Here is a 26,787-nt window from a genome sequence, read left to right on the forward strand (position 1 = left end):
GTCTGGCCAAGAGTGGGATCCTCTGTAAGGCAATCATATCCCAATCAAGGGGATAATACATACTGATATAGGCTTACGGCCGCACCAGGATAGAGTGCCCCGCAGCTTTGTAAAGTGGGCCCGAACGCTTTTTCCCCAGGCTATATTTCATGTCCTCCTTGGCGGTGTCCGTCCGAGGTCACACCGAGTGGTCAAGTCGAGAGGATTGGGCCGCCCGGCTATCGATTGGCTATCCGAGCCACATTCTAAATCGTCCAATTTTGCCGAGGGTAATTTGGGAAGAATTGCGCGATGTCAGCCATTTGGACAAGTTTCCAATATTGTTTGTATCCTGGCGGCGTCAGGGTGCCTGGCACCGGGACCGGGAACAGGTGGCCAAATGACCACTAATTTCCACAGTCGCACTTCAGGGTATTTGGGGAATTGCCTGTGGTCAGCGAAATCCTCCGATTCCCTCACTGCATCGGATTCTGAAAGACAGGAAAAACGCTTAGACCTTTGCTAGCCTTTTGGTAGTACCATTATATAGCCAACAACATATGTGAAGGATATAAAATAACAGAACAAAGTAGCATGTTTTTTGTCTGTCTTAAAATATATAGCTACTAGTCCTGTAGGCATTGATCTGTTTTATCTTGTATGCATTTGTCATGCCTGGTTATCTGGACATATACCAGGAAACATTCTTAAAGTGTGTGTCTTTTCGTTTAACTATTCATATCAGTCAATGTTACCGTCTGACATTGAGTCTCCTCTCTGAACAAAACCTGCCTTCACGAATATCTCACAGTCCTTGGCGCGGCCATTAAATTTTCATAGCTTTTGACCTTATGTTTCCACATGTTCTAAAGATGAGTTATGAAGCTGGAGGGCAAAGTCATCGATCACGCACCGTCTGAACATTGAAGAACAAAGATGAAAGATATGTATAAGATGTAACAAAGAATTGAAAAGATATTGAATGTGGTAACAGTACTGAACGTGTCTTTTTTTTCTGTCTACTTTTTTGCAGGAAAATTGACCACAATCATCTGACGGAATTCGTGAATGTTGGCGCCTTTGCTCCAAACCTCACCGTTCTTAGCCTGTAAGTATAACATACATTATTAAACTTAGAAGTATCTTTATATACCGTCATGACTTATTCAGTATCAAGGGGTGGGGAGCAGTTGTTGAAAATAACCAGCTGGTATCAGTTTTCAAAACGTAACCTAAAATGTGTATTTTTGCCAACGTGATGCATCACCTAGCACTAGCAGTGGTCGTAATACTTGTTTTTTTCCCAGTGTTCTGCAATATTGCAGAATTCAAACATACATGCATAACTAGTAATATAGCTTAAAGTCAGTAGTAAACTCAAAAGCTACCAAGCAATATACAGACATGATCGAACCCCTATTCTGATTTTTTCAGTCTGCAAAATTGCAGGTTGCTAATTTTTTGTTTTGCAACATTGAAAATGTCACTGCAAATTGCAAACGGCAGAAGGGTATTCCTAACACTGTGCTAGACAGGCTAAATAGTAGCTGTCCAGCCTTGATGCCCAGTGGCATGTGATAAACTCACCTTTTATGCACCACTTCATAGCAGAATCCCCCCAGGATACTCAGCTATAGTGATGCTCCCTGGCATTCCAGCACAGCCCAGCAGGGAGTAGTAGCTAGGGGAGCTTGGTGCTGACCACCTGCAAAAACTAGGCCCATCAATCATCAGGCACATCTCAAGAAACCCAGGGGGTCATGATCTCCTGGATTTGGCTAAGACTTCAAATGTTTTTACACAGAAAAGTGGCCCTAGTAGGCTGTGAAGTAGTAAACAATTGCGTAGGAGACATTTGATGGAACTCAGAGAGTTGGGATAAAACTGTAGCCCCTTTGTTATTTCTGGAGGTGCTTGCAGTAAGATGTCACTCTTAACTGAAGTCAAACGGTGACCATAAATTCTTCAAGGCAGACGTTTCTGCCGGATATCAGAGCCCAGGAAAGTCAGACGTCGAGCTTTCATGTACCATCGCAGAAATTGAACTTGTGACTCTACAAACACGACAGGAGCGAGGAATTACGACAGCCCTCCTTGGAATGCCTGTTGCACTCTGGGTGCAACTCTCTTTGGGACCGATCTCTCTGGGTTTGGAAGCTACGGTCACCCCTCCAGTGTTGTAAATCGCATTCGGTTGTAGATTAGTGTCTTTGTATGCATCATTTAATGTACCAAGGGGGACGGCAGTATTGGTAGTCCATAACCGAAGCTGGTCCTGTGAGGCCTCTAAACCTGATCTCCAACACTTCCTGTCAGTTGTATATGTTTCAGTGATTGGGTCCACCAGGACTACCTGTGTGTGTGCACAAATGGATTATACTTATCTAATTCTTGCAGTTGAGCAATTTTGGTAAAAACCGGGGCTGGGAGCATAAATCTGGTGCGTAGTGAAGTCAACGTACTCCACTCACATTTGAAAGGCTCCAAACTTGACGTTTGTGTCTGGAGCGAAACTTGCAGGGCTCTCTGTAGGGGAGCAGCATTTGGTACGAGCCAGAGCAAAAGTTCCTGATTAAAGTTGGCACTAAATAGCTGATCCCTCGGCCGGTTGAGATATCCTAAAACCCCCCTGCTGCCCTTGACCTGCATGCTTCGGGAGCGACACCAGCAGACTAACTGCGGAGAGAAGGGATCGGTTGGAATCCGTCTCCCCTGTTGTAGACGTGTGAATTCTTCTTCACCTGTGGCTGAGATCTAAACAGGGTGGCCGGTTTTTGCGGCCGCAGTTGTCATCTCCCAATTTGTTGGGATGAGCCCTGGCTACAGGCAGGAGAATGCCGGCCAATCCTCTGGTGCATTGTAGTATGCCAGGGTGAACCTGAGGCTGAGTCAGACAGCATACCAAACCCATGCCCCCCTTGACGCGTCTCGAAAAATAAAGCAAGATCGAGATTGAAAAGGATTCGAAGAATGAAGGACAGCTTCTTGAGTTGACCACAACTTTTTAAAAAATTATCTGCCAAAATAGATAAATTATTGTGGCCCTATGTCTAGAATGTGTTTGGATGGCTCTAGAGGTTCCAGACACAAGTGTATGAACTTGGGAAGAAGTTCACAGTTGTAGCTGGGAAAAATAAAACGTGTCTGGGATTTGAAGAATGAGGGACAGCTCCTTGCATTAGATAATCAGTTAATATGAACTTTTGTGGCCGTATGTGTAGAATTGGTTTGGATGGTTCTAGAGGTCCAGACATGTGTATGAACTTGGAAGAAGTTCACAGACAGTTGTAGCTGGGAAACAGATGGCACGGGGCCGGCTGGATCTTCCTGCCCATGTCCCACACAGGAAACATGCATGACAAACGATGTAGATCTGCAGAAGAAAGATTCAAGTTGCGGAGGAAGGAACAACGCGACGGCCGGATTTGTCCGTCAAGGGAGCTTAACGTGCCGCTTCCCCTTGTTGTTGCGAATTTGGACAAGAGATAACAGTGTCAGACAGCGAGGGTGTCGGTATGTTCCTGTTGCAGTGGTAGAAATACCCATCTGCATTTTACAGAGACATTTCAATATTGCAGAAGAAAAATTAAGCAACCTGCAAATTTGCAGAATTAAAAAATCAGGCTTGGGGTCCAATGGTGTTTAAAAGCTTTGTGTGTTTACTACTGACTGCATGTATTTTTCAAATCACATGTAAAATGTATGCCAACATGCAATTTTGTACATGCCATGAGTTTAGATCCAGACTTTAAAGTGTGTTTTTGCAGAAAGTATTTCTGACTTGCAGAACAAAATTTTGACATTCTGCAATGTTGCAGAACACTGAAAAAAAAAAAGGATTTCCACCACTGTGTTAGCTAGCGTTAGCCCGGTACGAGCGAGTGATTGTGTGCCATGGGTGCTTCAACAGGAAAATAATGGCGGGGACCTCTTGAGAGCTCATTGCTGACACACTTGAAACAGAACAGGCCCTCCTTGGCAGAACGAGAACATGGAGATAAGGACCCTTTCAACTTGAACTACAGAGGGTCTTTAACCTTTGGCACACTTTAGGATCCTTCTGTGTTAGCAAGTTCGGGTGATTACAATCTTTATGATGGGAAGAAATTCAAACATTAAACCACGGGTACGTGAATCAAAATTTTGAAACTCGGAATGGAATCTTTCAAAACTGTTTTTGTAAAATAAAGCCCTGACAATTTGTTTGCCTCACAAAGTTGACTAAAATTTTCCATTGCACGAGTAACTGCCATCCACGAGTTCACATTTTCTATTCTGCCATCCATTGTCATTTGGCTTTGCAATGGAAGTTGCTTACTAGTTGTCTGCTTTCTTCACATGTCCTATTGTCTGCTTTCTTCATATGTCCCGTCCTGTCTGGCAGACCAATCAAATTTGCATTTGCCACTTTTCCATCACACATTTGAGTGACATGCAAAACAAGCAGGCAACCAGACAAGGTTGTTTATGGTCCTTGTATCTGACAGGTGTTTATTGAATTAGCCCTGCCAGGGCTGGGCTTTCTATTTAGGGGGTAAATTCTTTTATGAGCAAGTTTGTTTAGACTGATGGGTAATGATAGGTTTGTAATAGGTCAGTCCATAAAAGTAGTCTACTCAGGCTTATGTAGGAAGAGCTTGTCTCCTCCCATGGCCCATAAAATTGTTCCAGTTGAATAGTTCTCTATCATATGAGCAGCCTGGACTCTAGAGCCAGCTCAATTTTCTTTTTTTGGTCATCCCATCAGCCGAGGTCACAATATATGCAAGTTCTGGCATTTTGGATTTCCAGCGCCTTTAAAATGTCCCACATTTTAGAGGCAAATCATGGTTGTTGGTGGTCCTTTCGATGTCTTTAAATTTTTCCCCTACCATTTTTGGCAATTTCATCCGTCAAGGTTGATGGATTGGTTTAAACAAATTGTCTGTCACATGCCATAACTGATAAAGTTCCTGCAATTGACAAAAAAAGGGTGCTGCTGGTTAGAGCCCTGCGTAGGAGACAAGACTACAGCCTGAGTTTCTCATCAAACGGTCTGGCTGTACCTGGGGATGCCATGTCCGGAACCTTCTGATCCCCCATCTGTGCATGGGGTCACCTGAATGGTGGATGGCTGTCACTCAGATATGCTTGTCCAATCAGGGTCTTGTCAATCTCGATTTGATTTCTGACAGTAGCAACATCTGCAACTTTCTTTAGACAATTTAAAATGTGTGAGAAAATTAATGTGATTTCAAATGGGACTTTTATGTATCAGTTTATAAATCTTGACTACATGTAGATATCCCTTCAGCCAAATAGGGCTGATTTCCAAAGAAGCCCACGAAATAGGAGGTAGAGACTGGTTTGTACATTCTGGTAAAGAGGTGTTCAGTCTAAAATGGTATTACAGTTTTTCTCAATCAATTGGAGGATTTCTGCTGTTTAGGCTTAGGTCAAGCCAACAGTTAGTGTTTCTTTACTCTGTAGTGGATTTTCTTGTCTAAGTCTAGTTTTTCACACATGCAGAACCACTTTGCACTGGACAATTTGGTGCGGAGGTTGGCCCTGGGATTACCAGGGTGGCAAACTGATACAGGGTAAACACAACCCTGCTAAACACAGCCTGACATCTCATGGGCACTTCTCAGGCCTGAAATGTGGTAACAAACCCCTGATGTCCAGCTTTTCATGGCCGATACAGCAATACAGGCATCACAGAAAATAAACTGTGGGTTAGAGCTCAACAGATGGAGTGTTTGACGTCAATGTTTAGTGTTTTGGAACCGAAAATGAATGAAAACTGTTGAAGGATCGGCTTTTGTCCGACCTTGGCAAATGTTTGTATAGATGTTTGGTGAAAATAGCAGCTGGACGCGGAATCTGATATTTCCGCAATGAGGATTTAGTCGAAACGGAATCCTTCAGGAGGCGAGGCGGCGTGCAGCAGTCGGCGGATTTAGGCGTGCGGAAAGACGGGGTTGTGGCTCGCTGCTTAGAAGCGATGACCTGTCAGTACTTGGGGGATAGAGAGGGCACGGGTCCTTGTAAGGCACTTAGTTCTTTTGTTTTCAGCACGTCCCACTGAGTTGGTTATTAATGGGCTATTTCATTTGTCCTGTTGTGGCTGGGGGCTAACCCCTGTGCAGCACCCCACACTCAGGTTACCTACAACTTCCTCAGGTTACCCTCCCCTCCGAGGAGCGTGCCGTCTTTAGGACACCACCACAGGAGACCTGTTTAAAGATTTGTACCTCTTTAAGCTTAAACTGCCGTCGCTAGAGGTGACATACAACAGGAGCTGGCAGTTGTGGGGAAACAAGTGACGTTCATAAAGTGGAGAAACTCTTTCACCTTGTTAGATTCAAGATGGCTGCCTTCCCGCCACCACCTGTGCTGTTGCTGTCAACCGTTTACAATCAATACACAGGGCCCACCTCGCCTTTGTTTCCACATGTGCCCCACCCTGGGCTTAGGGGGATGCTTCTAATATTGTAAGGTTGGGAAAATCCATGAACTCCAGCAGCAGTTGGCTTCAAAACAATCCAGCCAGAGCGAGCTATCAGGGCTCGAGATTCATTTTTGGGAATAGATGCACTGGAACCAACCTAAAAAATTGGGTGCACAAAAGAATATTTTGGGTGCACCATATAATATAGAATAACTACAATTTCAGCAATAAATAATTATGTTTCGTTTCTTAATAAAAGTTTTACAACAATGGCTTTATTATTTTTCTGACACTTAAATGTTAAGAATATGCTGTATCCTACTAAAAGTATACATTTGACATCTTTACATGTTATGTAAACCTACGATAATATTCCAGTGTACCCACAGAAAAAAATTGGGTGCACAGCTCCAAATTTGGGTGCACTAAGGTGCACATGCACCCGGTATTTCCAGCCCTGGCTATTAACCTCAGACTTGGGTTCCTTTGATGGCTAGCAAATATTTTCGGGAAACCAGAACTGAGAAAGTCTGCCAAGCAGACCGGAGTTTATTTGTGTTGTGTAGGGGGAACAGGACTGGGATGTCAGCAGATGTTAGCTCTTTATGTGAAGGGTTAGATGCCAGATTAGTCAGGAAAAGGCCCAGGTTGTTTCCTATAATTGAAGTGAGATTCAAGCGTCACTAAGATGTCTTGTTGTGTTATACTCGAAAGGATCTTATTAATGTTTACAGAGCTGTCTCAAAATCCTTTCTATTGACATTTTACTGAAGTATTGACATTTCACCAAAGTTACTGCACTGAGTCATTTATGTAACATGGCTAGATGTTCGATCGCTTTCGGAGCTGACTGGGATTTCTTTTAGGAAGTGATCCGTTTTTGAACCAAATAACAAATTGCCTTTGTTGCTGAAATGATACTTAATGTTGCGCAGGGTTCAGATTATAGGGTAGGGGCCAAAGCTCTTAGGTAGAGATGAATGAAAGGGTTTTTGTGATGGAGCTTTGACTCAGCTGGCCTGGGGTGTTTTATTGACTGTCTGTCAAAATGGCCATGGCAGTGGGTACATGAGATTTCTGACCCCAGACTCTTTGCTGGAGACTGGAAGTCTCCCCACGCTACGGACGCACCTTTGAAGTATGGGTAAATTGTGCTTTGCGGCGCGGGCTTCTCTTACTGCAGAGAGGTGTGTAAAGGGAGCGGAGGGAACGTTGAATCACTAGATAAAGAGCCCTAATGCACTCGGCAAGGATGTTATTTTTAGTTTAAAAGCACCACGTGTACCTACGGTACGCTTTCCCCCAGATAGACATATTTAATGGAACAGAACATCACATAAATATGATTCAGAGGGTACAAAATAAATGCACTGGACAAAAAGCTAGACGTTACATTTCTCTACAAAGCTTGATGATATGTAGGTTGATTGTATTGATTGTTATGTACACCAGGTTTTATTCTTTTTTTGGTGTGAAATATGTTTGTTATACCCTCTCACACAAATCTCTGTATTTTGAATGTTTTGGTAGTTTGCAAGAAAGCTTTGTCGTATTAGGGTCACTGGTAATCTTTGAGTATTGTCGACAGAAGTCTGTAACTGAAAGTTGTTTCTTCAAGGCAAGGATCGGGTATACACTGTCCAAACACTACACTATCAACAAAGGATCTGGTGTGCAGGTGTGTTACTACAATGTAGGAGTTAATGAAATTAAGCGAAGTTGTTTGTTGTAAAACTGACATTTGCGTCCTCTTGTTTTTTTTTCTCCAGAGAACACAATCAGATATCTTCTCTTCCTCCCGGGGTTCTGAGCAACTTCACGTCATTACGGCAGCTTTACCTCAGCCACAACAAGATCTCGGCCATCCTTCAAGGCACCTTCCCCACCGGACTCCCCCTTTATACGCTGTAAGTGTCCTCAGAAGATGGCGATATGAGTCGGGAGTCAATTTGTTAGCACCGTGTTAGCCATCAGAACCTGCCCCGGGGGTGTTTGGGTAGGTGGGTTGATGGCAGGGTAGACATGACAGGACTGAATTCTAGATAAGTGGACACCAATTCTTGTCAGACTGCTGAAGTCTGAACTGCCAAGATTCTTATCAGAGGGCCTTTTGGGAGCCTGCAGAAGTCTTTAAAAGGTTGTTTTGTGAGGGGAATGTGATCATCTTAGGGAAGAGTAATGTTTTGGCTGGGGATTTTTAGTTGAAGCGTTGATGCTTTGTAGTGCTCATTATGTGTTGTAAAATATGTTTTGTGACCTATACTTCTTAGCTTCTTAAGTTTTTCATTGCCACTAACATTATTTTTTGTTCTTAACAGGGATCTGAATAATAACAAGATATCTGGTCTGACAAAAGGCTGCTTCGACAACCTGACTCACTTAGAAACCCTCCGACTCAACAAGAACAGGATCTCTCGAATCCCGCCGAAAATGTTCAAACTCCCGTCACTGAAGTCCCTGTAAGTATTGTGAATTTCTTAACGCCTAAGATAAATATAAAGAGACAACAGGATGTGGTGTTTTTGTAGTAGTAGAAGATAAAAGCGTCCTAAGTTTCTCAAGACAAGGAATACATGCACACCTGCAGGATGCATGCCTGGAGGCAAAGGCTTGGGCCCACGCAGGGGTCACGCGTGTACATGGGCCCTGCATTTGCAGAGATTTACGCCCAGAGAGACAGTGTGCCGTGGCCATCCTGGCTATGCTAATCCCTGCCTGTAGCCTCCAGGCACCCACAACTTTCTGCCAACTTCGGGAAAATGTTACCGTCGTGTTTGGCGCTGACATTTAGACTTATTTGTTGTATGTTGCATCCTAGCTGCTTTGTCATGGTTGGACATGGGGCAGTACCTCGGCGCAGTAAACAGGGGATTCTTCAAATATCAGGGTGTTACAGCAGGGTCATGTACCAGTGGAAATAAAGGGACGTTGTCACCGTAGACAGCACGCAACGTGCAAGTGCGTATCAAAAATGGAGAACGTCTGTCACGACTTCCAGCAAGTTTTTTGGCGTGTCATAAAAAAACCCGGGGCACATAGCTGGAATATTGTTTCACATGGCCTGGGTTTTTGGGCAGGGTGGGCTGAAAGGTGGCACCTAATATGGCAGCGGTGGCCGGGTGTCACAAGAATGTGTCAAACGTTTGAGGTCCCCTGGCTGGTATGTGAGTGACCAGGGGTGGGCTGGATGAGTTACTACTGTCCTGATACCTTCTGATATGCCTAATTGTGCGATGAAACGGAGACATTTGATAAGGCCTGGCCTCCTGAACTGGAAGATCTAGTTTGGCTGGGGCGGATCAGAGTCTTTTGTACCCTGCAATTATCGTAATTAGCGAACACGATAAGGGCGCTGATAGCTAAAACTGGTGGCCATGCCCGGGGAGCCACTCCACTTGTCAACAAAGCTCCCGAGATTGACAGATTTTCATATTAATCTGGACAAGCACCTGCCAACAACATACGTCTGGTACCCCACAGTTGGGAGGGTGGATATTATGGGTTGCGCTGAGGAAAAAACAAGTGTTGAAACTCTGTTAGCCGCCTTATTTGGACGGGCCCATGCTGGCTAACCAGTTAAAAATGTGGTCAGACTGAGAGACGTTAGCATATATCCTACCCACAGGCATTCAGGAAGTGGGGGAGGGCTCTGAGAAGATTTGAAGTTGACACATACAAAGCCGACAAGTTAAAGATGTGTGCCTTCCCTCTTAGACCTGTGTATGTAGGTCTGTAGTTGCCAAAACGATGTTGGGTTCGGGGATAGACAGAAAGGTCCAGGGTTGGTTGGTAGAAGAGGAGGGACAAGTCTCATGCCCAGCGTGTCCACAGCAGGGATGATTAATGTGATCCGATTTGGTAGCTGCTGACCAAACAGGTGCAAGTGGAGTCCCCTGCCCTCCCCACGGCCCCCATGTTTGGGGTCTAGTCCAACGGCCTCCTTGTTGTGTCTACAGAACCAAAGGAAGTCTTAGAAGATTATATTTTGCTGACAAGTTTGCATCCAGGAAATTTGGTTGGCTGAAGCTTCCTGAGTCGTGAAGTAAAAAAAAAGAAGTGCAAAGACGTTGTTGGACTTGTGGACATCTATGACAATGCCAAATATGTAGGCAGTTTGGATCAGTTGCATAGCAATCATGCAAGCTATTAAAAATAAGCTGAGGATCATGACTTGATACTGCACGCTCGAGTTCCTTTGAAATTTTTTTTCACACCCTTAACACCCAAATAGAAAAACAGCTCAAATGAGCGTTAAGTCCCCTTAGGAAAGCAAAATAAGCTTCCTTTGGTTGTTTGGGGAAACAAAATTGTGGAGCAAAGCGTCAATCTCCGGGAGGACTGAATTCATTCTCCGCGGTGCTTTTCTAGATTTCATGACAAGAGAAAAACAAACAACACAGTGTTCACAACAAACTCAAAAAGACACAATGATTTCTTATTCTTGTCCCTTGTATGAAATAGAAATGCTAATTTATCAAACATAATCAAAAGGAACTATTTGAAAGGTTCTTAGGTAGATAAGTATCAATATGATGAATCATGATGATATTTTTTTTAATCTAACGAAACTTGTGTGTTTCTTCAGCGAGCTGAACAGAAATCGTATCAAGAAGATCGAGGGTCTGAGCTTCCACGGGCTGGAGTCGCTTCAGGTGCTGCGTCTGAGGAGGAACCACATCTCTACACTCATGGACGGGTCCTTCTGGGGACTCAGCAACATTCAACAGCTGTAAGTACCTTACAGGCACTGATGTTCTGCCTAACCGTGTTTTAGGATGCTTTAGGATAGTTGTGTATGTGTCTTCCAAATTGCAACTGTATTGTTACAGAAATGGCTGTCCTAGATCCATGTCAGTGGACCATTCTGTCACAGTGAGCTTAAAAATTCTATGGCATCATAATCGTATGACCGCCTACAACGAATATGACTGAACTGTTACTGATACTCATTCCTCTGTCAATGAAGGTTTAGACTGAAAATATTTTGATTCTAGTGATACCTAGCCTGTGGTAACCCCCGATGTGAGACCAATGGAGAAAATCCTCCGGTGCTGTTCCATGTAAATGAGCCTGTTGGTTCTATGAGAAAGTAATGTTGAATGCAAACATAGAGATGGATTCACGCTGGTGGCACCGCAGGCCCTACCAGATGGTTAGGAGGGGGGAAAGAGATAAGAAACTGGAGATGCCCAGTTTTCCTCCTGCAGGGCCCATCTTGTGTCCAATGCTTTTGTCACAGCACAGCGCAGTCTTTAAACCTGGGATTATCTCCTGTGGAACAGCTTAGCTCACAAGCCATAAGAGCAGGCAATTCATCAGAATGTTTATTCTCTCTGCATCACATTTTGTCCGAGTCTCTATTTTTGGGTCCTGACCTATTTCAAGTTTGGCAGTAAATGTGAACCAATTTGAGCACATGGGAGATAGATGGTCCTGTAATTCTTGCCCATGAAGACCGTACTGTCCTTGGCTTAAATACTCATTAATGACAAGAAGAGCTTGATAAATGACTGCTCGAGCACAAATTAGACAGTAAAGAGCGTTCAGATCATGGCGATAGTGCCTTATTGGGGCCCAAGGTCATATTTAATTGGTACTGGAAAATGTTTATAGGATAGGAAGACCAGCAGTCTTGTCCAATTATGTGTTCTGAGCAGTTCCATCTCTTTGGGATGCATACTGCTGCATCTGCATGTGTTGCATGGCCGAAAGCTTGTAATGTATTGGCATCTGCATAGTTGGGACTAAAGTCTGGTCATGTCAAACGTGTAGATTAAGGTTGGTAATTAGAACGTTTTCTCCTGGGCAAGGAAAGCCTTTTATAACTGGCTAGTAGGCATCTGTGACAGATTCAATGCCAAGGCTGAACATGGAAGCCTGTAGTGAACTGGTCTGTTGTACGGTTCTGTAATGGAGCAGAAGATGTCCAGAGTTGAGTTGGCGCTAATGGGGGAAATCAAAGCCTTGTTGTCGGCTGCCTCTTAAGATAGTTTGACAACACAAGGTCGTGTTTGCTGCTTTTTCTCACCAGTCAAGGTCGCGGGCGGCGGACGCCACCTGTTCAGCGATTGTAGCTTGAGGGTCTTAATTGGTACATGTGTAGTACAAGCAAAAGCATACCACAGGTCCCCATTGGTGTTGGGCCCTCTTACTGGCATTTTTCCGACAGTGCTGAATATGGTAAACAGGATGTGGTTGGCTGATTCGGGCTTTGGGAAACCGGAGAGTTTGTGTGGAAAGTTACAATTTTCTGTGACTAAACACTGGTATTTATTTGGATTTACAACATCAAACCAGACGTTCTGAAGTTTTCTCATAGTTTTGTGTGCTAGCTGACCTGGACACATTCATGTCTCAAACGTGTCCATGGAAAGCTGCAACTTGCAAGAATTTGAAACTACTGAAATTAATTCTCGTGATTAACAAAACATTTTGATAGCATGCTATGGGAACATTTGGCGCTGATGTGATGCGTATGATTCGGCTCATTCAAGCATATATGTTGCTGAATAAAAAGGACGATTTACACTTCAGTGCACTTTCATTTCAACAGTTTTTCCATTGGGACAATACACACAGCCACACATGAAGTTAGTTCGCAGCAAAAAAAATCCTACCTAAAAAGAGTGCAAGGTGTAACATCGACTAAGCTTCAGTAACAAGGTGATATTTCAGACCCGCAGGTCCCCCAGCTCCACTGTTGACAGGTAGATGCATTGACTGGTGTTTAGCCCTACAGGCATGACTCTAATGTAGCCCCATTTCTCTCTCTCTCCCTTTCCACAGCCAAATGGATGGCAACAACCTGACCTCCATCACCAAGGGATGGCTCTACGGCCTCTCCAAGCTACAGCAACTGTAAGTTCTCTGGATTCCCTCCCAAATTTGGTTTGCGTTGCCCGGGGCTTGCCCCAGGTGCCCAAACATGACTGAATAAATCCGTTGGTTATATAGACATTTATGACATGGATTTAGCATATATTTTCGGAAGTATACCTGTTTTAGAAATGGCAATGATAAATAGTTTGCTGTTAAATATTTTTTTTTTTGATGCAACACTTCTTGTCCAGATTTTGTGTGTGATACCATCTTGTTTTGTATTCCTTGTAGGACTCTGAGCCGGAATGCCATCAAAGTCATTGAATCAGAGGGTTGGGATTTCTGCAAGGAGCTGTGGCATCTGTAAGTAGTATTGACAACTGTTTCCCCTCGTAGTGATATTGATATTTTTCTCAACTAGCTTCACTCCATTCCACTCACACACCACTTACACATGTACGTGGAATGGCAGGGCAGTCCAAAGACAGACCGTTGCTGTGTTTGAGAATTGCTCTTTCAGTGGATATGGAAAGCCATTATGAACAGTACTAACATAACTATGGATGGGATGGCAGACACTCGATATAAGCCAAGAATGTAGGATTTTTTTTACAGTAATTCTGAGTCATGTACTGACAGGGCCAGTGCTAACATTGATCCACCTACGCCGGTTCCATTATGTCTGCCATATCTTACCAGAGGTCAAAGAAAAATTGGGGATGTCAGTACGTTCTGGGTCGAAGGGTCAGTAGTCTGATTCGGGGCGAAATGCGAAGAGAGCAACACAGAAGTTGATTTGCTGGCTGACTTTGAACATGTGCAGGCTTGGGGGGGCATTGTCCAACTTGGCTTGGGTCTTTTACACCCCGTGACCACTCTGCAGAGACAATACAACACATTAGTTTTTGTCACCCAACTCAATCCTCATTTGCATGACATCAGCTGAAATCGTTATATTAATTGGGAGGAAATCTTCCCTGTCAGAAAGAAAACAAAAGGAACAATCGGACACCCTGGTGTCTATGTAGACGCATTCTTCTGAACCCCTTTGTGTCTGAAAGCATTCTGTGACTTCAGCATAACGGACCAAGTGAGAGTGACAATTGGTCAGGCCTGCGGTGAAAAGGAGCTTGTCTCCTCCAATTTGCATGCATTTCTTGGCGTATTATCATGTGAAAAGGTAGCTTTCCCTTTTTGTGATGGCCTGCTTTCTTGTGAAAATCAGGGACTCCTTTGATGGCACCCACACACACTGGACATATGTTTGTGTATGAAAATGTGTATTGCACATCAGAAAAATGTCTTATTTGAAATTGGTCCAGATTTCCGAAACGGAAATCTTCATTACCGTGAACCTCCCTATAACTTACAAGTGGTTTGTTCCCCACTAAATCTACTACAAGTCCCTAGGTGGGCACTCCCCACTCACCGTGGGGGGTGACAGATGTGTATGGTGTTGTATTCACCTCAAGTTTGACCCATGACCCCGAGAGACAAAAGCTATCTCCCGGGACACAGAGAAGCCCTTTGCAGTGGGCTGGAACCCTATTCATATTTCTCAGTATGTGAGGCTATTAGGAGCTCCCGGGTACTGTGTTGTGTCCATGACTTGTTCCTGATCATTTTCCCACTTCATCCATCAACGTTTTACCCTTTTGTCCTGGACTGACCCAAGCCGAACCCTGTTTTTGTCCATCCACCGGCTATCGCACCGACTTCCCTCCCTCCCTCCCAGTTCCCCTAACCTGTTGCCAAGTTACTGGGCACCATGCAAAATGCATTTCCAGCTGCAACATTCCCATGTACAAGGGTTGGGTCGCTTTCTAGGGGGGGTCCAGCGAAAAGCTAAAGGGGAAATTGGACAGTCCATACCACAGGGTTTGAAATACGTTCATTTGAAATCTTTCTGACAGATTCGGGGACCCTCGCTGCTTTAGTGAGAAAACCATCTTGGTATTTGACCAGAGGATTTGTACACTAGCAAAAGACGCTGGCTGCTAGAAAGAAAATCCTAAGAATTTGTTTTCAACACTATTTTTTTTTTTACAAATCATTCCTTGAGCTAAATAGTAATGACTGGTAAAATAACAAGAGGTATCTTATGGAGTACCTGCCATTTTGTATCATGTTTATGTGGACAGGTTTATGCGGTATTAAGTGGAAATTTATTGTTCAAGTTTTATGACCTTTTATACGGTCCATACACATTCATTTCTCATTATGTTTGAGCATCCATTAGATAACCTGAAAGCTTATACCCCTGTATTATTAATGACTCGTGCATTGTCTGGTAAAATGACAAACCAGAATAGAACACGGATACCCTATCAATTGATAGTTTCCTGATTTCAAACATGCAATGCCAGCCAGTCCTGTTGCACAGAAAGCCTAGGCTCTACCAGGCTTCGGGAGGCGTCTGGAAAGAGTTGAAATTGGACAAATAGAGAGATAACATGTCAGGAGAGTTGGTCCGCTAGAGAGTACATTTTGTCGCACCCAAAGTCTGTCAGGGATCGCTATGTTCTTTGAAGTCAACTGATCACTATCTAATAGGTGTGCAAAATATAGAGGTTACAGAAAGCCAGCCTTCGGTGGTGTTGTGTTGTGAATGTCTGGGGTTGTGTTTTGAGAAGCTGGAAAGTTGTGCATGATGTACAGTTCTCTGTCAGGAGTGCGTTGTAAGTTTGCCAACTTTCCGCAGCGGACACGACAAGTGAGGTGGAGATTTAAGTCGAGTGCTGACGGCTCCCCCCTCCCCTCTGCTAACCTTGCAGGTTGATATAATAAAGTAAGTGTTGTGCTTTGTTTTGCTTTCCGGCGTGTAACCAAGACCTTGTTTTCCTTGGCAGGGACCTGTCCCACAACCAGTTGATAGCGATCGAAAACGGCGCCTTCTCGCGTCTCTCCAAGCTGCAACTCCTCGACCTCAGCAACAACAAGATTTGTGACATTGCTGAGGGGGCCTTCCAGGGGCTGTCCTCTCTGCAGACTTTGTAAGTGCCTCTCTGTCTGTCTGAAAACTTGTTATGATTAAAGGTGCCATAACAGAAATAAAGTTTTTTTTCTCTATAATGTGCTAATGTAAACATTAGCCTGGGTTGTAACATTAAAATAACACTCCTAGCTAACCATTGGTGTACAGCAACTGCAAGGTTCTAGCTACAAGTAGAAGTCCTGATAGTGGGTTTGGTTTCTTATTCAGAACCGTTGGTTCTAGTATTGAAGATGATATTACACCATTGAGTTAGGCAGAAATATACTGGATGAGTTAGGCAAATTGCTTACATCTTTTTTTTTGCTCCCACAGAGAACTGAAGTCCAATGAAATCTCCTGGGCAATCGAAGACATGAATGGGGCCTTTTCTGGACTACGTGCTCTTAACAAGCTGTAAGTATCATCAGTTCCTCCTTGTCAGTGAGCCAAACTATCTCATCAAAGGAAAGGAAATTGAAAGATGTTTCACCAACATGCAAGCCAAGAGTGTTTGTAAATGAATGTTGCAACTGAACTCGACCGTCATACTGATAGAAGATAACGACATTGGCTTGGTTGGTCACAAGAATAATAATACAAGACAGGGTGCGCCAGGCCTCCATCTGGGTCAATTGCAATGTAAAACATTCAAGTCCAGAGCATCTAAAGATACATGCTTGTAGCAACTGAACTCAAGAGTCGTTATACTGATAGAAGATATTGAATTGGTGATCACACCTTTTTATTTAGTTTACTACTAAACCTTTTAGCCCTGCTTCCAAGGCTCAAACAGATACATTTAAAATGACATAATTACATGTCACAGAAAAGGTACAGTAAATACATCTAAAAAGACATATTTACGTCACAAAATCAACACTAAACACACAATGACTGACATGTCATTTGTCTCCCCTTCAGCAACCTGGACAGGAATCACATCAAGTCCATCGCGAAGCGTGCCTTCAGCGGGCTGGACGGTCTGCGCAAGCTGGACCTGACCGACAACGACATCTCCTCCATCCAGCCGGACGCCTTCGCTGGCCTGAAGCTGCTGGAGGAGCTGCGCATGAACTCCAGTAACCTCATCTGCGACTGCCAGCTGAAGTGGCTGCCCCGCTTCCTCAAGGAGAGCGGCTTCGGGAACACCGTGGACGCAAAGTGCTCCCACCCGGAGGAGCTCAGGGGCGTCAACATACTGCAAGTGAAGGACTTTACCTGTGGTAGGTGTTTTTTTTATACACACTAAGAAGTAAGATAAGACTTCCGTACTCCTTTTTGTCTGGTACTGTGTCTTCGCACCTATGAATCCTTTTGACAGATTTGCCTAAAATTTGGCATGTCGGTAGTGGAAGAGGGCACCAAACACTAAGCCCACACCACAACCACCATGAACTCTTCATGGAGGATAATCTTTCTCTCAAATGTACAGGAATTTCTTCAACATTTTACTGTTATAAAAAGTAATAAAAAGGTGCTACTTCATAGTTTCTTGATTCTGTATCTCTTGTATGAAAATGAAGACATTAAAACCATGCATTCTCCCTATGTTTCCCACACAGATGACCAGCCCAAGCCCACCATCACCACCCACCCAAAGACAACCACAGCTCTGCGGGGAGACAACGTCACCTTGCTCTGCGCCGTCACCAGTATCGCAGCTTCTCCCATGCACTTCGCATGGAAGCACGACAACAAGGTCGGTATTATTGAATAGAAATAGACTGTTAAGCTGCTCATATAAAAGACTGCTTTGTTATTAGAAAAAATACCAAAACTTGTGATTAGCCCCACTGGAAATAAATAACCAAGAACTGTTTGCATCGAGCGCCATGCAATGACATTGAGATAGATACCAGAGTGGTGCCAATGACAACTTCAAGGAAGCCGTACTCCTGCACCTGAGGAAACAATAACGACACAGCGCTCTACCCCTGTGTGTCTTACCCCAACAGAGGGTTCTCGAACAGTATCTTCTCAAGACAAGACAAGACTTAACACTTCTTGTAATCGTTGCCTACAGGTCATTGAGAACGCAGACATTGAGAACTATGCGACGATGGCCGACGGTAACATCGTGATGGAGTACACGTCCATCCTGAAGCTGTGGAACGTGGACGACTCGACGGAGGGCAGATACCAGTGTGTCATCTCCAACCACTTTGGCCCCCTGTACTCCAACAAGGCCAAGCTGACTGTGCATGGTGAGTTTGTTGGTTCAAAATAAGAGACAAACTAGGAAGAAAATGGTTACTCAAGCAACTGGTTTTCAAAACCTATCCAGTTGCTTTTGTAACATTTTCCTCGTGTATCTCATTACCTGGAGGTCTTTGACGTATCAAGTGATATAGATTGGTAAGATGTAGATACAAAAATCTAAGAAAGTAGGTTTGGTGCTATGGAAAAAATTATTGAAGGCAGAAAAAATATGCTAATGCATGAAAGACTTACGCTATTCATATTGTGCTTTTGCTGATAAGAGGGTATCTAATGCTCTTGACCACCTTGTTATTGTGTAAGATTTTCATCGGAGTGACAAGGTTTGTTTTTCTCTACCAGTGTTCCCCAAGTTCACCAACCCACCTCAGGACTTCACCGCTCGAGCCGACGGCACAGCGAAGCTCCAGTGTGCCGCGATCGGCCAGCCTGCGCCGCAGATCGCATGGCAGAAGGATGGGGGAACGGATTTCCCGGCGGCGAGGGAACGGCGGATGCACATGATGCCGGAAGACGACTTCTTCTTCATCGTGAAGGTGAAGACTTCCGACATGGGCGTCTACACGTGTACTGCCACCAACGATGCAGGGACCATCACAGCCAATGCAACCCTCACCGTACTAGGTAAGTACAGGAAATTCTTTGTATGCACATTTCTTGTAGCCTCTTCTTGGGATTCTCTCTCCTGGGATTATATTTTATGCATCCTTGTTAGTGTTTATGTATTTTAACTTATAATGTGCAATAGTGTATACTCTTGTGTACCTTTAAAGAAATGTACATTTTTTTGCAATTCAGTGACTTGTTGTTCACTGTAAAAGATCAATAAATGATTCTTGAGTCTTAAGTTCTCTTATTGTTTTGTATTGTATTTCTTTTCATTTAAGAGCCTGGGCAGATTTTTCCAAAAAGGGTTCCGAAGTAAAATGCATTGGTAGATGATTTTCAAGATTTTCACAACTGACACTTGCAACCCCTGTCCTACCCTGACAGAAACTCCCACCTTTGTGAGACCGTTGGAAGACACTGAGACCATGGAAGGGGAGACCACCGTGCTGGAGTGCCTGGCCGCGGGAAGCCCCCAGCCCTCCGTCAGCTGGAAGAAAGACGGCGACGAGGTACCGAAGACCAACCGCCACTTCCTCACAGCCAGCAACCAGCTCCTGATCATCATGCACACAGAGCCGGGAGACGCGGGGAGGTACGAGTGTGAGATGTCCAACACTGTCGGCACCAAGAGGGAGTCCGCAAGCTTAACTGTTGTACCAGGTGAGGATCTATTCCTTCAGTTCTGCCATGAATAGTTTCATCAGGTTGGTCAGTCACTGGAGTAGAGAGACTCTTTTTACACAACCGAGTCTTTTCTTCAGTTGATGTTTTGGTGACCGTCAGTGACGGTGCTGCAGTGCAATGTGAACTGAGTTGAAACAGAATTGCCCTGAGGAAGGTGACAGACGGTGTGTAAAAAGAGTTTCTTTACTCCTTCAGTTCTTTTTTTTGAAGATCAAAGCTTTCGTTGTGTGTAGTTGTTGTAATGGCTTTATACATAATTCAGTGTGGCTGGATATAAAATATTGATTCAAAGTCATGGTCGTCTTTGCAGGGCTAAAAATTCATTCTTTGCTTCACATAGTGGTGCTGTATAGTAGTATACATTTGACATCTTTACGTACGTAAACCTACGAAAATATTTGGGTGCACTGGTGCACAGCTCCAAATTTGGGTGCACCAGTATTTCGAGCTCTGTCTTTGCGAGGATTTTGTGTGTCTTGTTGCATGCGGAGTTCCGAGTGTTTCTAACGAAAGGTGTTAACCTAACCCATCAAATTGTCATAAAAATACTGAGAGAAAACCCTAAATATGAACATTTTGGGAGGGGTGCTAGGATTTTCGGGAGAGGGGGGAGGGAGCACCCTTGCTTCATTGCTCTGGGAGAGCCCTGCATAGTTGTAGATTTTGTCTGTCTTGTTGCATGCTGAGTTCCGAGTGTTTCTAACGAAAGGTGTTAACCCGACCCAAGTCCTGGCAAGCGAGGGGGTGGCCCAGGAGAGCACCACAACAGGCATCATCATCATCTCCGTGGTCTGCTGCGTGGTGGGGACGTCCCTCGTCTGGGTCATCATCATCTACCGCACGCGGGGCAACAAGGAGGAGTACAGCCAGACCAACACCGACGAGACCAACCTCCCGCCCGACATGCCCGGATCCAACTTCAGACTCTCCCAGGAGGGCGTGGATGGGGGTGGCCAGGACCCCGCAGCACAGCACGGACACCAGCCTCCCCATCCAGGCCCCCGCCTGCAACACCCCAGCGCTACAAACAGTTTAGGTTTGTTTGTTTGTTTTATTAGGATTTGATTTATTAAAATTGTGACAATATAATACATGTGGGACAAAGGCAGCTGTTGCTGGTGTTATGTCCCACACATTGAAACTAATACAGGACAGACAGACAATACTCATTTTCACTTGAGTTAAGTGAGGAAAATTCCTGTAAAGTGTCATTCCCAAGGGCACAAGATTAGTGGCATGTCAGGACTCGAACCTGGTACTTCTTCGTATCGAGTAGAGCACCCTGCTGTTACACCACAAGGATCTCCATTAGTGTTACAATTAATTTAACACTATTCTTTCTGGAGTCAGTACAATAGAAAACAGTCAAATAATGTAAAAGAACAAAACATTTACTATCAATAAGTAGTAGACAAAAGATAAACAGAGTTAGGGGCTGTCCGCCGCTGGCATGCTCTGTTTATTTTCGGACGGGATTATGGTCTTAATTTGTCAGGACTTGTTGTGGTGTTCCGGCCAGAGTGAATTTTGTGAGCGGCAGTTGTTTATATATCCTGAGATTTTGTGCTTCCTCTCTCGTGACCTTATCCGTGTATTGTTTGAAGACTTCGGTGATGACCTATGTCTCCACCATCTCACTTCTACAGACAAGTAATTCTAACGAAAGAGTAGAATGTTTGAAAATACGCTCACAAGAGTAACTTTAGTGAAAAACCCTCCAGACAACTTAATCTTGCTGAAAGGATGGACGGATGTTTTCTGTTGATGATTGAAATGGGATTTGAAGTTTGTTTATTTTGTTTATTAGTTCGGCTTACAACAGCCAGGGTTGCCCAACTAGTCATAGACTATTATTAAGGGTCAACCCTGGGAGAAAATATAGGTATACATACAACTACAATTAATAAGATACACAATGAAATTTACAAGAATATATACATACTTGGATCATACAATTATATACAAATTATCAGAACTACATTATACAATAATAGGGTTACTAATATTGGTAAGTTTCCTAGTATGTACATAGTTACCGAGGTAGTGATATTGACAAAGTATTGACAATGATAATGACAAAGATTTGACGTTCATGTGTTTTTCCTTTCCCCAGGGCGGAGAGCAGACAGCGGTAGTGACGCCGTGTCAGTAGAGGTCCCCTGTAGCAGATATCCCTCCAGGCTGCGCTCGGCGGCCATTTTCCCCAGTGATGCGCCGGAAACACAGTTGTCACCTTTAACACAACATGAGCAAGCTCTCGCAGAGCACTCAGGTTAGTAGAGTGCTCTCCCACTGTCGTTAAATTATAGCAAACATGTTTGTTCTGAGTTGGTAGTGATCCTCTAGTGAAATCCCATGAATTTAAAGAAAATAGTAACATGGAAATGTGTAAAAGTTTTGTTTAGTTCCCTAGAGATGTGTAAAAGTTCTGTATAATCGCTTGGAAATGTGTAAAAGTTTTTGTTTAGTTCCCTAGAAATGTATAAAAGTTCTTTGTAGTTCCCTAGAAATGTGCAAAAGTTCTGTATAATCGCTTGGAAGTGTGTAAAAGTTTTGTTTAGTTCCCTAGAAATGTATAATAAAAGTTCTTTGTAGTTCCCTAGAAATGTGTAAAAGTTCTGTGTAATCGCTTGGAAATGTGTAAAAGTTTTGTGTAGTCCACTGGAAGTGGGTAAAAGTTCTTTGTAGTTTCCTAGAAATGTGTGAAAGTTCTATATAATCGCTTGGAAATGTGTAAAAGTTTTGTGTAGTCAACTGGAAATGGGTAAAAGTTCCTTGTAGTTCCCTAGAAATGTGTAAAAGCTCTTGTGTAGTCTCCTGTGATAAAAAGAACTAAAACTAACACATGAAAAACATTTTTATTCCTTCCTCTGCAGGTAACAGTATTACTTCTATCCCCCTGCCCGAAGAGGTGGCGAACAGCCAAGGGGACGTCAACCAGAACACGACGACACACAGTCCGCTGCGGACGTTCCGACCGATCCACTCGCCGAGCGGGGAGGAGAACGAGGCACAGCTGCAGGAGAAGGGCGGCGTGGAGCGCTACCACCACCCCTCAGGGTCATCAGGTCAGTACTGCTTCCTATGTTTACCGAAGGAAAACATATTGTTTTTGCTCTGTTTCTTCTTCTTCTTCCATTCCAAACACTGACCTGGTCAATGACTTGTACCAGACCGTCTGTTACCATGGTAATTGGTGTTGGGTTATGTAATGTTGCAATTTTATAGTAGGAGGGATTTAGACTCCCGTCACCATGTATGTGATTGTGTTCGAGTAAGAATTAACAGAGCAGACCATATGCAAAGGTAAACATTATGTAGTTTTATCTGCTCTGTGTATCAACTTATCTGCTCTGTCAAGGTTTTTTTTTTTATTGATCAAAGAAAGAATACAAGGACAATGTAATTCATGTTTAGATTTCAATGAACATGTCAATGCCAATATCAGTAAAGCTAAACCTAAATCTGAATCTGACTCAGGGTCCTCGTCTTCGCCTGAGGAGAGGAGACGACACCACCACCACCGGTCACGAGACCGCCTGGTACCGGACCTGTACCACCGCGCTGAGCCGCCCGGCAGCGATGACATGGACGTGGAGAGCGAGGCACAAACATATAGCTCGTCGTTGTCAAGTAATAGTTCCCAAGGCTTGCCAAGGTTTCCTAAAGGTGAGAAACGTTCACTGTTTGAAATGCTAGCTTTAAGTGCCGAGTTCTAGTATTCTGATGCAATACCTGTACTGAAAGAAACTCAAGAAATAAGAGGCACAAACATATAGCTCGTCGTTGTCAAGTAATAGTTCCCAAGGCTTGCTAAGGTTTCCTAAAGGTGAGGGATTTTTTTTTGCACAGTGCAAGCCCACAATAACAACTGAACTAACGGTCACTAGAGCAGCATGTCTTCTTCCTAAGAAGCTTAGGCAATATTCTTTGACTCTTCAAAATGCTAGCTTTAAATGTTGATGAGTTCTGGTATCATGGTAAATCCAAATACAGTATCCAATCATATAGGGTTTACAGTGCCGGTAATGCATAAAATACAGTAAATGTGACTTTATGACATCAACACACTCTTGCACGAGTAACAAGTCTCTTAAAACTTAATAACATTTGTTTTTTTTATGATGACTGTCTGAATAAACGGTCTTGTATTTCTTGTGTTCCAGACGTCCAGTCAGAATTCAACCCCCCTCCCTCCCCCCTCACGAGATCGAGGTCGTCGCCGATAGCTGCAGTGGTGCCCCCCCACCAGTCTCCTGTATATAGATACCCCTACCAGCAACACAGCAGCGGCGCGTCACAATACAACAACCCAACAGAAGCCTTCCCAAGCAGTAAAAGTCTAATTCTCACAATGAATAACCACAGAATAGGCCGAGATGTGACGTTGTAAAGTGTACATAACTTATTGTAATGTAATAATGATTTCCCTGTAAACTTCCCCCCCTGCTTGTAACTTGTATGAAAATTTCCTTTTATGTTGTTTGTAATGTAATATATGTATATTGATACGTGCTAATCTATTTTATGAAAAGACGGGTAACTTGCTCCCAAGGTGGCATTATCCGTTGTTGCAAAACTGGGATGTGTTGTCATTTTTTGTGGAATATATTTTAGTGATGTCAGAGAGAAAAGAAAAGCTTTTACTCTGTGGATAAGCTTTTTGCCTCCCTAGGAGGTACTCCACTGTGTATATGTGACGTCAAAGAGATTTTTATTTCCTGTTTTTAGCCCTGGCTAGTATTTTATTTTGTACATGTAGAAGAGGCTGGCTTCTGCCATTGCCGAGAGCTTGCAAAACAATGCTGGATGTAGTGATACACTAGAAGCTTTAGCAGACTATTTGTGTTCTGGTTGCCTTATTTTCTTTTCTACAAATGTTGCGGAAACAGTGCTTTATGGAGTCTTGGCAGAGCAAAACAAAAAAAATTGAAAGAGAGCAACAATGGAAGGTCCGAAGCAGCAAATCCCACAAATGTGTTACAAATTTGTTTCACGAGGGACGCAACAATGGTGCCTTCGTGCCTTTAAAGGCTTTAACACTGATTTTTACAATGCAGTAATTGTACTTTGTTTTATCCTGTTTAAAGAGATGATTTCTTGAAATAGTGTGCCAGAAGTGAGAGAGGAATTCTAAACAATGACGAATCAATGTCGGAATTTTGCAGGGTCAGAGAGTACGCGGCGACAAATTCAATTTGTCTGCTGCAAGGAGAAAGAAAAATCCAAGCTGAGAGGAAAAACATGTTTTCAGCGTAAAAACTAAATTTTTTGGTACCAACTAGTTAAGGGACATCATGTAGTAATAATTCGAAGTACTCAGTATTTAGCAATGTAAGTGAAATTCTCTAAAACGGTAGTTGAATGATGATGTAGTTGAAATCTCACCAAGTGATGCTTGTATGTTACTGTTGGTAGATGCAGTGGTCTTTCAGATCACACTCTGTTCTGTACCGATCTCTGCCTCCCCAGCTTGGGTTTAAAGGAAAGCTGCGGCCTCTTATTTACATAGAATGATGATGATGATGATGAATTGATGATGCATGCTGGGTGTAACACTTGATGTATATGATGTAGTAACAAGGTGTGTGCTTGTTAACCAACCGTACCACACGCTAAAACAACCTGTTAGACTAATGTTTAATGATGAAATCACGGTGATGTTGAGACAGTTTCGCCCTTATTTCCGAATATGGACAAGACGTTACCCTATTTCCCGACATCCTCTGTTCCCAACTACCTCAGCTGTTTAAGGCAGAGGACTGTGGGACTTGGGTAACCCACCTGGCAGTGTGGTATGGTTGTGTAACATTGTTGGATGGAAATTTTGTGAAAAGTGCTCCAAGATGGCCGTTCTCCCACTGCACTGTCCCAATAGCAAAGCCCTTCTCTGTGTAGCAAAAACAAATACATCGCAAATGCCTTGTAGCAAGCAAAATGCAACATTACCGAGCAAAGGAAACCATAGCAAATTGTGGCAACGAAAACTGTTACGTTGTCACAACACCAGGGCCATCCGGGAGTGCTTAGCGGGACGGCAGCCCATTTCACACTCACAGTATTTGTGATAGTCGTGCGCATCATACATGTAGTCATGTCCCTTTGCTTCCCCATCCATTTTTCCCCAGCTCGGTACTTGCAAAGCCAGTGCCTCTTGCCACGCGCACGCACGCACGCGCGTGTGTGGCAGACACAGGGCCGAGCAGGTACGGTGTCACCATGCAGTGGGTCGAGTTACGACCCGGGTGGGACTTGCAGGGCACGGCAATACCTCGTGCCGTACTGGTGCTAGTACGCTTGTGTAGAATGCCGATAACAGGGTTGATAGAGATTATTAATATTAATATTATTAAAAAAGAGAAGTATGTGAAGAAAGGATTACGTACGGTATGCCCTGCCCTGAGAGTCCCACCCTAGGAATGTGAGAGTTATTTTTATAGGCAGGCCTATCCACCCATGTTGTGTACATACATGTATCCATTGTCACTGTTCATTAACAAGACAAGCAAACCCTAATGTCATATTTATTGTATACATCTTTAACATGTGTGATGTCTACAAATGGACATTCAAAATTTATTTGTATAGCATCTCAAGAAGTATTAAAAAATGGTCCTCATGTTGAAATGCTATTTGTTGTGTGATCCATCTGTCTGGTGTAGTTTATAGTATAATAGTATGTGATAAAGATAGTATGTGATATGCATGCCAAGGGATGTCGGACACTTCGGCACCTGGACACTTCGGCACTTGGACACTTCGGCATCAGGACAGTTCGGCACCTGTACACTTCGGCACCTGCACACTCCGGCACCTGGACAGTTCGGCACCAAGCTCAGGAAGCTTAAGGTTCGGCACTAAGACGACAGAATGTTACTGTTGATTGCTGAACCGTTCTATGACTTCCAGCGAAGATAGTTATTATGTCAAAAAAAGCAAGGAGTGAATAAGCCATCCAATATGTTATGCAGAACAGATACCCAATCCTGTTATATTCCATCATTGTGGCTAATAAATGAAAACAAACTTTGAAAGTTGTAACAGGAAAGACATATTAAGGTTATAGTATGTCCCT

At 43.6% G+C, this 26,787-nt stretch overlaps 1 protein-coding gene across 2 annotated transcripts in view; it reads left to right on the plus strand.

Moving 5' to 3' along the window:
• Positions 1 to 26,339, plus strand: part of LOC109471760 (leucine-rich repeats and immunoglobulin-like domains protein 3) — a 48,587-nt gene extending 22,248 nt beyond the window's left edge. Inside the window, exons 6-23 of one of the 2 annotated variants that reach the window (XM_019771119.1) lie at positions 1,013 to 1,087; positions 8,179 to 8,316; positions 8,728 to 8,868; positions 10,995 to 11,138; positions 13,196 to 13,267; positions 13,520 to 13,591; positions 16,078 to 16,221; positions 16,536 to 16,616; positions 17,124 to 17,425; positions 17,765 to 17,901; positions 18,226 to 18,406; positions 18,762 to 19,043; positions 19,413 to 19,688; positions 20,422 to 20,748; positions 21,826 to 21,984; positions 22,589 to 22,780; positions 23,193 to 23,381; positions 23,879 to 26,339. In XM_019771119.1, the coding sequence (XP_019626678.1) occupies positions 1,013 to 1,087; positions 8,179 to 8,316; positions 8,728 to 8,868; positions 10,995 to 11,138; positions 13,196 to 13,267; positions 13,520 to 13,591; positions 16,078 to 16,221; positions 16,536 to 16,616; positions 17,124 to 17,425; positions 17,765 to 17,901; positions 18,226 to 18,406; positions 18,762 to 19,043; positions 19,413 to 19,688; positions 20,422 to 20,748; positions 21,826 to 21,984; positions 22,589 to 22,780; positions 23,193 to 23,381; positions 23,879 to 24,105 (3,139 nt within the window). In that variant the 3' untranslated portion in view covers positions 24,106 to 26,339. The remainder of the gene's footprint in view (positions 1 to 1,012; positions 1,088 to 8,178; positions 8,317 to 8,727; positions 8,869 to 10,994; positions 11,139 to 13,195; positions 13,268 to 13,519; positions 13,592 to 16,077; positions 16,222 to 16,535; positions 16,617 to 17,123; positions 17,426 to 17,764; positions 17,902 to 18,225; positions 18,407 to 18,761; positions 19,044 to 19,412; positions 19,689 to 20,421; positions 20,749 to 21,825; positions 21,985 to 22,588; positions 22,781 to 23,192; positions 23,382 to 23,878) is intronic. The other variant, XM_019771127.1, reaches the window with a different exon arrangement.
• The last annotated feature ends 448 nt before the right edge of the window (positions 26,340 to 26,787 follow it).

Source organism: Branchiostoma belcheri, unplaced genomic scaffold, assembly GCF_001625305.1.
Source record: "Branchiostoma belcheri isolate BF01 breed outbred unplaced genomic scaffold, Haploidv18h27 scaffold10, whole genome shotgun sequence".
In the NCBI taxonomy this organism is placed as follows: Eukaryota; Metazoa; Chordata; class Leptocardii; order Amphioxiformes; family Branchiostomatidae; genus Branchiostoma; species Branchiostoma belcheri.